At 43.3% G+C, this 12,171-nt stretch overlaps 1 protein-coding gene across 3 annotated transcripts in view; it reads right to left on the reverse strand.

Moving 5' to 3' along the window:
• The window catches only part of LOC310671572 (retinol dehydrogenase 16-like), a 160,254-nt gene extending 155,417 nt beyond the window's left edge, over positions 1-4,837 (reverse strand). For all 3 annotated transcript variants that reach the window (XM_083427851.1, XM_083427848.1, XM_083427849.1), the window contains exon 1: positions 4,679-4,837. In XM_083427851.1, coding sequence (XP_083283977.1) covers positions 4,679-4,828 — 150 coding nt within the window. In that variant the 5' untranslated portion in view covers positions 4,829-4,837. The remainder of the gene's footprint in view (positions 1-4,678) is intronic.
• Positions 4,838-12,171: the final 7,334 nt, after the last annotated feature.

The raw sequence follows: 12,171 nt of genomic DNA on the forward strand, positions 1-12,171 counted from the left end.
TTCATTAATCTTTCTAATATTTCTGTAGGTAGTCTTTAAATTTCTTCCAATCTTCTTCCACCGTCTCTTCTCCCTGGTGGTAACATGCAGGATTTCTCTGTGCATGGGAGAGTCGCCCTCTATGTGAAGGACACAACTTGTCACCAAGAAATCAATTCAAAATTGCTTGGTCTCCTACCCCAAAATAGCTTCTCCTTCAGGAACCTGTTGCCATTGAGACAGTTTGCATATTTCATTTTATTTTGCTATTGGAGCTATATGCATAATTCTAGTTCAGCTAGACAGGCAAGGAGCTGGGCCACAATACTGATGCTGTTTCTCTCATCACAGCTACCTATGTCTCTGAAGGATATCTATTCTGTTCCCAGTTTTCTGTTGCTCCCCTCATCAGTAGGCATGGAGGTGGAGTTCACTCTTTAGGATCCCCCTCACCAAAAAGAAATAAATAAATCCTATTTCAAGCCTTGGGAGATTCTGCCAAGGAAGTTGATATCCTACCCCCTTGCTTTTTAGCCCCATGTTGGCTCCACAGCTGTAATGGCTCGGCACTTGAGTTTGCTGCTATTGTTGTTTAGTCGTGTCCGCCTCTTCATGACCCCCTTGACCAGAGCACGCCAGGCACTCCTGTCTTCCACTGCCTCCCGCAGTTTGGTCAAACTCATGTTGGTTGGTGTATGTTTAATGCTATGTGCAATGTTCTGCACTTCTCCTATGACAAATATTAAAGTGACAACTTAAAGCAAGTTAATTACTACTTCCCTCTAAATACGCTGAAGACTGTCTGAAATTGCATATAGATAATTCCTGAGAACATAAACAAAGAAATAGTGGCCTATAATGTGATTTAATAGAAAGATAAAGCTGAGATAATTTATTATCCTGAATGTGAGACAAAGCCATTCTGAAATCATTTTTAAAAAATACAAAAATACTGAACCTTTGAATTTTCAATTCATGTGTGGATTCTAGACAAAATTATAATACACCCTCCTCCTTTATTATTATATTACAGCAATACAGTATAAGAACTATAAAGGTAATCTCTAAGCCATTCTGGACAGTCCCCAGTTCCACACCTTCCATCCAACCGTGCATCTCTGTCCCAAAGACTAGGTGTGATCTTACACAGAAATTAACTGCAGTTCTCGGCATTTCTACTCAGAAGTAAGTTACACTGAAGTCAGTGAGGCTTACATCCTGGTACAGTGGTGCCCCGCAAGACGAATGCCTCGCAAGACGGAAAACCCGCTAGACGAAAGGGTTTTCAATTTTTCAATGCGCTTCGCAGGACGAATTTCTCTATGGGCTTGCTTCGCAAGACGAAAATGTCTTGCGATTCTTGAGGGTTTTTTTCGCTCCCCACCCCCTTTTTCTAAGGCGCTAAGCTGCTAATAGCCTTTTAGCAGCTAATCCGCTAATCCCTTAAGCCTTTAATAGCCGCTAATAGCGCTAATCCGCTAATAGGGTTGCTTCGCAAGACGAAAAAACCGCTAGACGAAGAGACTCGCGGAACGGATTAATTTCGTCTTGCGAGGCACCACTGTATATGACATAGGATGTGGGACTAAACTGAACAATCTAGTTGAAGCAAAATTTAAAATGGGCTTGATAGTTGGAAATGCTTAAGTCCTTCAACTGTTCAGCATTGACAGTATTTTCCCCATTTGTGCACCTTAAGTGTTTTTTAAATGGTAACCTTGATTTTACTATAATTCAGCAGACCGCATTTCTTTTTATGATACTCTCCTACATCTCTTAAGAAGGCACTTCATCCCTGTCACTGTGGTAGGAGAGATTAGGACCTCAGCAAAATGCTGTGGATCTTTGAGGTCCTTCACACTGGGTTAGAGCCAGAGAACCATGAGCTGAAGAAAAATGGCGGCAAGTGCTGTTCCACACACCCTTGTGCAAGATTTCACAATGTTTATACTGTCTCAAGAGGTTGCACAGGTGGGAGAAATGGCCCTTCTGTGAGCAAAAGAATGTGAAAGAGTACCTTTGGAACCAACCCAGTATTATTTACCGTATTTTTCACTCTATAAGACGCACAAGACGCACCTAGTTTTCGGAGGAGGAAAACAAGAAAAAAAATATGCTGAATCTCAGAAGCCAGAACAGCAAGAGGGATCGCTGTGCAGTGAAAGCAGTGATCCCTCTTGCTGTTCTGGCTTCTGGGATAGCTGCGCAGCCTGCATTCGCTCCATAAGACGCACACACATTTCCCCTTACTTTCTAGGCGGGAAAAAGTGAGTCTTATAGAGCAAAAAATACGGTATGTATAAACGAAATGGGCTAACAGGCACCACTTGGACATCCCCAAAGGTGGTAGCAGGTTTATCAAAAAGACTTCTGGTCCTAAATTCAGTAAAGATTTTAAATCAAAAATAGCAGCCCCTTACCAAAGTTAATTTGGCTTCTTTGAACAGTCTCTTAAGATCAAACGGGATGTCCAGAACCCTTGTTCTGCCATTATGCTACGCTCCTCAAACGAGGTCTTTTAATTGTGTGTGCATACAGAGAGAGACTCCCCCAAGGTGGCTTGGACTTAAATGCTCATAACCAGACAATCACTACAATGAAAGCCGGGAGCAGAAAAGTCAATAAAATGTTAGAACAGGAGCCAACACAGTAAAACCAAATCATACAAGGGAGAGAGACTCAGCACAAAACAAATGCTAGGCATAATAAAGTAACAGAATTGGGGGGGGGGGTGGCTTCTGGATGATTGATTGGGATTAATTCTTAAAGCTGGGAGCCATAATACAAGATTGCCACCCAGACTGGAATTGTTCCCTCTAATTAAAAATCTAGGTTGTAAGTGCTGACAAAATTATAGTCAAAACAGGGACCTGAGAAACAGGATGGTATCGGAATGATCAGGGAACTCTGTGAGGTTTGTAGAAGTATCATTAGATACCTCGGCGGATATGCAAAACTTACTTTAAGAAAACCACTGAAGGTCATCCTTGTACAATAGCCATAGAATCTACACTATCAGTTGGAAATGGTAATTGGGGTGCAGGGTGAGAAAGTGGAATGGAGTATTCTCAGGAGGGTCTAGCCGGTTGGTTGAAATTCTGAACAGAATTTCTCCTGGGTCCTGGATACATCATATCCTTTTGTTGCACTTCTATCTGTTACTCTAACGTTGGTAAGCATGAAGCGTTCTGCAAAAAATTGAGCCTACCATTCACAGTATTGACTTCAGATTAAACATTTTAGCAGGACATTCCTCCGGCTCTGTCAAGATCTGACTTATTACAACATCATATATTTTAATAATTTTTATTTGCGTTTTTTTACAAAACAATAAGTAAAGGGGGAAATGAAAACAAAACCGCAACCAAACAGGGATACAACACAAGACCCACACAAATGAGGTGCCTAAGCAACTGAACTACTCTAACATGGAAATTCTTCCACCTAGCAAACTTGCAATTCATGAGTTACATAATCTAATTTTTTATTTATTTTTTTAAATAATATTTATTAAAGGTTTTACAATCACAAAAAAGGAAAAAGACAACAAAAAGAAAACTAAAGAACAATACATAAAAAGCAAAAACATTTAAAAACACACCCATTTTCCATATCTTTATCTTTCAATTACATTTCCTCGACCTCCTCCCACCTCCCATTTTTGTATTCCAGTTAATAATTAAAACAGCAAATCCTTTTCATCTTCAATTGCTATCTATCATTTAATTGTCTTAATTTATTTTAACCTTATTTTACCATCAAAAAATCTTAATATTCATCTATACTTAGGTCCTTATCATATTTCTACTAAAGTCATATAATTTCATTCCACCATTTCCCAACATTCCTTAATTGTGCTATATTACACTAAATAAAATTTTAAAAATTTTCCCAATCTTTTTCCACCGTCTCTTCTCCCTGGTTTCGGATTTTGTCAGTCTTTTTTATCAGTTCCATGTAGTCCATCAACCTGGTGCTCTTGTATCCGAGGCTCTTAACTCATCTCCCTGTCCTGTCTGCAGATTTCTTTTAATGCCAAAGATTAAGTCCCAATCTGAATTACACTGAATGGAAAGCTGAATGGTGAAATGATCACTTTCTTATCTATCAATTGCTGAGAATGGGAGAGGAGAGACGCATCTGCTGGATACCACTTTCTGCACTGGCTGAAAGGAAACTATAACAAACTGCTGCATCATCTTCCTGTTAGAAATTATCATCAATCGATTATTGGTTTCATTTAAAAAGGAAGTCCAGAGCTTTGTTAATAATGTCCAGAGAAGTAATCGTATTAGTGTGCTGCAGCAAAATCAACAGTCTTGTGGCACTTTAAAGACAAAGTTATTGTGGTCACCCACAAAAGTGTATGCCATAACAAATTGGTTAAGTTGTTCCAAACTGCTGGCCCAAAGGAGGGCTTGTGGGAGTGGTTGGGTGCAGAAAAGCAAAGAAGGAAGCCAAATATGACAGCCTGATCAGTTCTAGTGTTTTGTTAAAAAATATGTAGACTTGCAGCAAACCATAGAATCATAGAGTTGGAAGAGACCACAAGGGCCATCGAGTCCAACCCCCTGCCAAGCAGGAAACGCCATCAGAGCACTCCTGACATATGGTTGTCAAGCCTCTGCTTAAAGACCTCCAAATAAGGAGACTCCACCACACTCCTTGGCAGCCAATTCCACTGTCAAACAGCTCTTACTGTCAGGAAGTTCTTCCTAATGTTTAGGTGGAATCTTCTTTCTTGTAGTTTGGATCCATTGCTCCGTGTCCGCTTCTCTGGAGCAGCAGAAAACAACCTTTCTCCCTCCTCTATGTGACATCCTTTTATATATTTGAACATGGCTATCATATCACCCCTTAACCAGCCTGTCAGGTCTTCTAGTCTTTGCAGACGCGGGACAGGAACCACGGCAAGGAGATGGCTTGCAATTATGTGGACATTCTTTAAACACAAAGCAGCCTATGTCATTTCACCTGACCAGATGAGGGCATAGGTGGCAAATACCCAAGCCTTAAAGATCTTTCTGAGCTCAGAGCCCAGCACCCCAAGCCCACAAATAAGGATGGCATTAAAGCATGCCAATTAGCTTATATCAAAGCAAATGAATATAAACATGCATGAGCTCATTGCTACAACCACTACCAATTAATTGTGGGGTTATCTTGACCACCAAGATGGCATTAGCAAAGCTTCTGGAATGGTTCGCCTTGGTTCAACACATGTCTGTTAAGGTGCCAGAAGATGCTTCATTGGTTTTATTAATAACGGGATCCTTAGAAATGCTCCATACTAGAGAGGAAAAATTGCATTAAAAGCCCCAGCTCCTAAAGAAAAGGCAAATCATCACAGTTGCCTGCCACCAGAATTATATATTCAACTTTCATGGTCTGAACTTCAAACAAGACACTGTAGTTTCCTCCATTAACAATACTTCAGAGTACCTGCAGAGTACCATACAAAAGCAACAGTACCAAAATGAATTAAATAATAATAATAATAATAATAATAATAATAATAATAATAATAATAATATATTTATACCCCACCCATCTGGCAGCGTTTCCCCAGCCACTCTGGGCAGCTTCCAACAAAATATTAAAATACAATAGTCTGTTAAACATTAAACGCTTTCCTAAACAGGGCTGCCTTCAGATGTCTTCTAAAAGTCTGGTAGTTGCTTTTCTCTTTAACATCTGGTGGGAGGGCGTTCTGCCTGGTTCCCTGTAACTTGGCTTCTCGCAGTAAGGCCCTCGGCACTGGACCTCAGTGTCCGGGCAGAATGATGGGGGTGGAGATGCTCCTTCAGGTATACTGGACTGAGGCCGTGGAAAATAAGAAATATTATGGGGAGGGTGCCAAATGCTGTCCTCACTCAGGGCACCATATTAGCAAAGTCCACCCCTGTGCTAGTGCAACAGGGCTTTCCCTGTCTCTCCTCCCCTCATACCCCCGCATTGGCTGAGACTCGCATAGTAGGCAAACTAAGGCCCGGGGGCCGGATCCAGCCCAATCACTTTCTAAATCCGGCCCGCCAACGGTCCTGGAATCAGCGTGTTTTTACATGAGTAGTCCTTTTATTTAAAATGCATCTCTGGGTTATTTGTGGGACCGAGGAATTCATTCATTCATCCCCCCCCAAAATATAGTCCACCCCCCCAAGGTCTGAGGGACAGTGGACCGGCCCCCTGCTGAAAAAGTTTGCTGACCCCTGGCTGAGAGGGTCCGGAGAAACCCCATAACAGCATGCAGGAGGTAGGTGGGGAGAGGGTGGATCATTCCCTCAGGCAATCTGCTTAGCACTATGTTGAATTATTCTGAGTATGTCCAGATGCTCACAGATGTTTTTACAAAGGCTGCTGCAGCTATAGCCCTCTGGGAGAACTACATCCCCTAAACATTTAGTGGGCTGGCTCTGGTCCATCACCCAACACACAGGAAGAAGGGAGGGAGGAGAAAAACCCCAATCTAACCACCACATAGTTCTTGGGCTTTCTTCCTCCCCTCTCCTCTCCACAGTCCTTTTTCTCCTAAATTAAGGAGCAAAGAGCTGTTGCATAGTTGATGGGAGGCAGTGTTCCTCCTTGGCTCCCTCCCCTAATATTTATGGGTACAGGGCTAGTGGTTTGGGCTAGAGCTTTTCCTTCCATGAGCAATGGCCCATCGGCCCTGGTCTGATATTGTTTAAAGTCTGCCCCCCCCCCCCCGCAAAGCAGCACATGCCTTATCTCTGTGGCAGTTTCATTGTGGCAATGATATGCACTGGGTGTTATGTTCAGATGCTCCCTGCGGAATGTCAAGGATGCAAGAGGTAGGCGTTCCTGGACTCAAAAAACTTTAAACCAAAATAGTAGTAGTAGCTCTTTTTCTGAAAAGCATGGTTTCCCTTTTCTTGTTTTGGTTCATAATTATCTTATTTTTCAATGCAAACCTGAATGAGGTGCTTTCTTGATAAGTTATTTGGTTTCTTAGGGTTTCCACTGAGAGAAGCTCACATGGTCTGCTAGAAGGATCTTCTCTTTTTTTATATATAATATTTTTATTAAGGCATTTACATAAAAAAAAAAATACAAAAATACAAAAATACAAAAATAAAAGGAAAAACAGATAAAAAACAATTCCATTTTCATAATATTTCTTGCATTTGCTTATTTCCCAGACTTCCCCACACCTCCCCTCGCTGTATTCCAGTTCAAATGTTTAATCAGCAAATCCCTTCCCTCTATCTTATCTTAATCTTTATCTTAATATCTTAATGTATTAAACCTTTAGTTTTGCATCTTTTAACCTTCAAATTTTCCATACTCCTTCACCACATTATTACTAATAACCTTTTAACCTCCATCCGATGTCATTCTAACATTCAATAATTTTATAATATTTCTGTAAATAGTCTTTAAATTTCTTCAAATCTTCTTCCACCGTCTCTTCTCCCTGGTCTCTGATTCTGCCAGTCATTTTTGCCAATTCCATGTAGTCCATCACCTTCATCTGCCATTCTTCCAGGGTGGGTAGTTCTTGTGTCTTCCAATACTGCGCGCTGAGTGTTCTTGCTGCTGTTGTGGCATAGAAGGATCTTTCACCTGCTTTAGCAACCCATCCCATGGCTGTGAACTGCAATCCGTAATCTATTCTAGCTTTAAGCCCATTTAAAATGGAACTAAACTGATCGCTGCAAAGCGCCTCTTATGGCAGCTTACTTGTAAGAAGCACTATGCCAAAGGAACTGTGCAAATGTGCATTATGCTGCGAAAACAGTTATTTTGGCATGGTGCTTCTTAGGAACAAGCACACGGCTTTCCCAAAACAATTCTGGGATCTGTAGTTTACCCCTCACAGAGCTGCAATTCCCAACATCCTTAACAACGGATGCTTCCCAGGATTCTTTGAAGGAAGCCATGTGCTTTAAACATATGGCGTGGATGTGACCCTATAATATGCGCACACACCAGCTGGGAGAAGGTAAGGTCAAGGTTGGTGGGCTGGGACTCAGAGATATAGTAGGCAGACGGTCAAGGGCTTTCAGCAGGCCTAGCAGAATTGACTTTTCCCCTTTGAATGGCAAATGCATGGGCACATACAAACCCTGTGAACCCCCTTGCTAAATATCACAAGCTGTTTCTGAAACTCCTCCTAGTCTCAAAAGGAGATCTTGGAACGAGGGGGCTTGCTGTCTAACAAACCTAAGTACAAATCTGCAATGGGAAACAGGATTCAAATTCATGGTTTAAAGTGGCCATTTCCCTTGGCGATTTAAATCATTATTATAGTGGTACCTCGGGTTAAGAACTTAATTTGTTCTGGAGATCCGTTCTTAACCTGAAACTGTTCTTAACCTGAGGTACCACTTTAGCTAATGGGGCATCCTGCTGCCGCTGCCGTGCGATTTCTGTTCTCATCCTGAAGCAAAGTTCTTAACCCGAGGTACCATTTCTGGGATAGCGGAGTCTGTAACCTGAAGCGTCTGTAACCAGAGGTACCACTGTACCTTAATTTAAACCAGGAATGGAGGAGTGTCTTGTGGTCTTCCTGATGTTCTTGGACTCCCATTAGCCCCAGACAGCATGGCCCAATGGCAAGGATAATGACTGGAGTTTTAGTCCAACAACATCTGGAGGGTCACAGCTTCCCCGCTCCCACTCAAAACCAATCTACCCAGTGAGGAGAGGCTGTAGCTCAGTGGTAGAGCCTATGATTTGCATGCAGGAAGTTTCGGGTTCAATCCCATGCCTTTTCCTGCTAAGAGGATTTCGGGTGACCTCTCCCTCACTGCAGGTGGACAGCCATCTGTTGGGAGATGCTTGAACTCTGGATTTCCTGCATTGAGGATGGGATCAGTGGCATAGCGTGGGTTGTCAGCACCCGGGGCAAGGCAAGTAATTTGTGCCCCCTAACCTGGGGCAAGGCAAGTAATTTGTGCCCCCCCCCCCGCTGCACTGTCCCTCCCCCAGATAGTCCCTCGCTCTCTCTCCGCACCGCACCGCACGCCTGGCACCCTCCCCTCCACAGTGGGCAGCGACCCGGCGGCTCGGATCGGATTCGCACAGCCAGCACTGCAGTGAGAGAGAGTGAGTGAGCCAGGTAGGGGCAGAGAGCTGCGAGTGCGAGCGCGCCCCCCCAGATGTTGTGCCCGGTGCGGCTGGCCCCCCCTGCACCCCCCACGCTACGCCACTGGATGGGATTGGACTAGCTTCTAGTAAGGCTAGATGGACCAACGGTCTAAATGTGCACAGCACCTTCATCAAACCACTGTCAAAGAGTGCTTCTGTCTTACTGTGCCCGTGTTGGATGAATCCCCAGCAGAGAGCAGCTTTATGGCGCAAGTTCTCACAACTTGCTTTAGCTTGATACCTGCCGAAGGAACAAGAAGAAAATAGCACTTTAAGGCATTAAAACCAAAACTGCATTACAACCCAGATGTCCTCTTCCTGTGTTCTTTCAAGCCTCTGGCAGCCACAGTTCTGCAGTACTTCTTAAACATGCTCTGGATTTGGCAAGTCTCTCCCTTAGACCCATGATGTTTAACATCCTCCCAGATTGAGCTGATAGTCAGCGAGCCCTTTCTTTGCATCTGCAGTAACTGTGGGTGGGTGGGGGTTGAGCTCTCAGGAAGTTTTATCTGAGTTCAGTCCCTTCCTTCAGTGAAATGTCTGTTGTGAGGGAAAGAAAGGAAGGGGAGCAAAAACATAAGATACAGTTCCTTGTAGGTTCCCACTTATTCCTTATATTTTACGTTGTTTAGTCTGGTGGTCAAGGTGAGGGACCATGTCGGATCCTGTGCCTCTGACCCAAGATTGGCCCAAGACATTTTGCCATGTGAGACAAACCACAAAATGGTGCTCCCCACCAGAGTGAGTAAAGTTCTGCTTCAGGAACAAGGGTGGGAGGAGTCCAGAAGCACCTCCTAATCACCAAGAGACCACTGTAGAAGCAGCATAGGGGGCTTGCTGAGAGGACAGCAGATATAGCCTCCAAGGAGCATACCATAGCTGTTACTGTCGTGGCAGCTGGCAATACATTCCTTGGTGGGTGGACCTGCTGTGCCTTGGAGTCTGCCACGTGAGGCACTTACCTCACCTTGCCTCATGGGTGGGCTAGGCCTGCCCTAACTACTAGAAGGCTTGGGGCTGAAATCCTAACCCCATTACCTGGGAGAATCCCCACTGAATTGAGTATGACTTGCTTCTCAGTAGGCATGGTTAAGTTTGCACTGTTAATCAGATATACCCCTCTAACTTCTGTGGTTGGTGGCATGATTAGAGTGTTGAGAAGAGAGCAAATTAACAGAAGTGCTCCCAATAAAGGAAATACAGTGGTGCCTCAGGTTACATACACTTTAGGTTACAGACTTCGCTAACCCAGAAATAGTACTTCAGGTTAAGAACTTTGCTTCAGGATGAAAACAGAAATCGTGCTCCGGTGGTGTGGAGGCAGCAGGAGGCCCCATTAGCTAAAGTGGTGCTTCAGGTTAAGTACAGTCAAACCTTGGTTTTCAAATGTCTTGGCTGCCAAATGTTGCAGAAGCCAAATGTTGAAAACCCAGAAGTGAATGCTTCTGTTTTCGAACACGCCTCGGAAGTTGAATGGCTTCTGAGGCACATTTTTCATTTTTTCCCATTGGCTTTGCAGCCTGTCTGTCTGGAACCCTCTGATCCTTGGTTTTCTAACGTTTCAGAAGTCGAATGGACTTTTGGAACAGGTTACATTCAAAAACTGAGGTTCCACTATAGAAGCATAACCACCCAACCCACCCCCTCTCCCTCTTCCCCCCTCTTTTCTTCCTAACCTAATACTGCATGCAACAAAAAAATATCTACATGGTGCCTAGGAAACAACTTGTACCTTACTATCAGCAAGACAAAGGAGATGGTGTTGGACTTTCGGAGGAAGAGAGGAGAACTAGCCCCATTGTACATCGGGGAGGGCTGTGTGGAGAGAGTCTCTTCCTTTAAATTCCTAGGAGTTTATCTCAGTGAAGACCTTACTTGGAAAATCAATACAACCCAGGTGGTTAAGAAAGCCCAACAGAGACCATATCTCCATATCTTTCCGTATTGCGGAAGAACGGTGTCAATCAACATTTGATGATCTCCTTCTAACCGTCCACAATAGAAAGTGTCCTTTCCTACTGCATCACGCTGTGGTACGCTGGTTTGACATCAATTGATAGGAAGTGCCTACAGAGGGTGGTGAATACAGCCCTGGGCTGTCCCGTGAATCCGCTGGATGAAATAGCGGAAGAACGTTGCCTAAGGAGAGTGAGGAAAATTCTCAGGGATGATTCACACCCTGGCCGGCACTTTCATAATCTCCTGCCCTCAGGCAGAAGATATAGAAGCATGATTAGTCGCACCAACAGGGTAAAGAACAGCTTCTATCCATGGGTTGTTAGGCTGCTGAATGAAAAGATAACAGCACGGCAACTGACTTTCGGGTTTGGTGGGTGTGCGTCCGTAAAGGAGGGGAATTAAGACTAAGAGAGCTGGGGGGGTGCTCGTGTAATCTCACTGTATACAAGTTGTACAAGTGACAATAAAGTATTTCAATGTCTCACAACAAATGAAACTGATCTGTAGAAAACACAACTTGAAAAGAGACAATACATGTATTTTTGTAAACAACAAAATCTTTAATAAAAATATATATTTTAAAAACCAGTGGGTTTGTACCTTTCTATTGTTTTAATTTAACCAGGGCAAAAGTGATTTTCAGAGCTCTGTTCAATCTGCATCTGAATTTCAACAAAGCAGCTACTTTGCCCTCCTCCCCCGCCTATGGTACCAAAATCTGAAGATACAGGAAATAGGCCCCCACAGAGGCCTCTCTGCTAAAGTTGTCCATAAATCTCTGCATTTGTTTGCACTGATACCTGATATTTATACACCAACTCTGATATCTAAAACTCTAATTTCTGATCACATAACCATAAATCCTCCCCGAGTCAAGGAAATAAATTTGCATTAAACAAGTTATTTTAAATGGAGCTGCTGGTTCCACCACCTATGAGTAAATGCCTGTGTTCAATGCAAATAAATGGGTGGAATACAACATAATGCTATTAAGAACCTTCAGTCTGCACAAGCATTTCAACTTGCCAGACCAAACAATGCCTCCTCTCCCTGCATTTGCCTAATTTGGTGAATCCTGCCCTACATATTTATCATTGACTAGTTCTCCCTGCTTCTCTAAACCCT

Source organism: Podarcis tiliguerta (genome assembly GCF_965153285.1).
Source record: "Podarcis tiliguerta genome assembly, chromosome: 2".
Classification (NCBI taxonomy): Eukaryota; Metazoa; Chordata; class Lepidosauria; order Squamata; family Lacertidae; genus Podarcis; species Podarcis tiliguerta.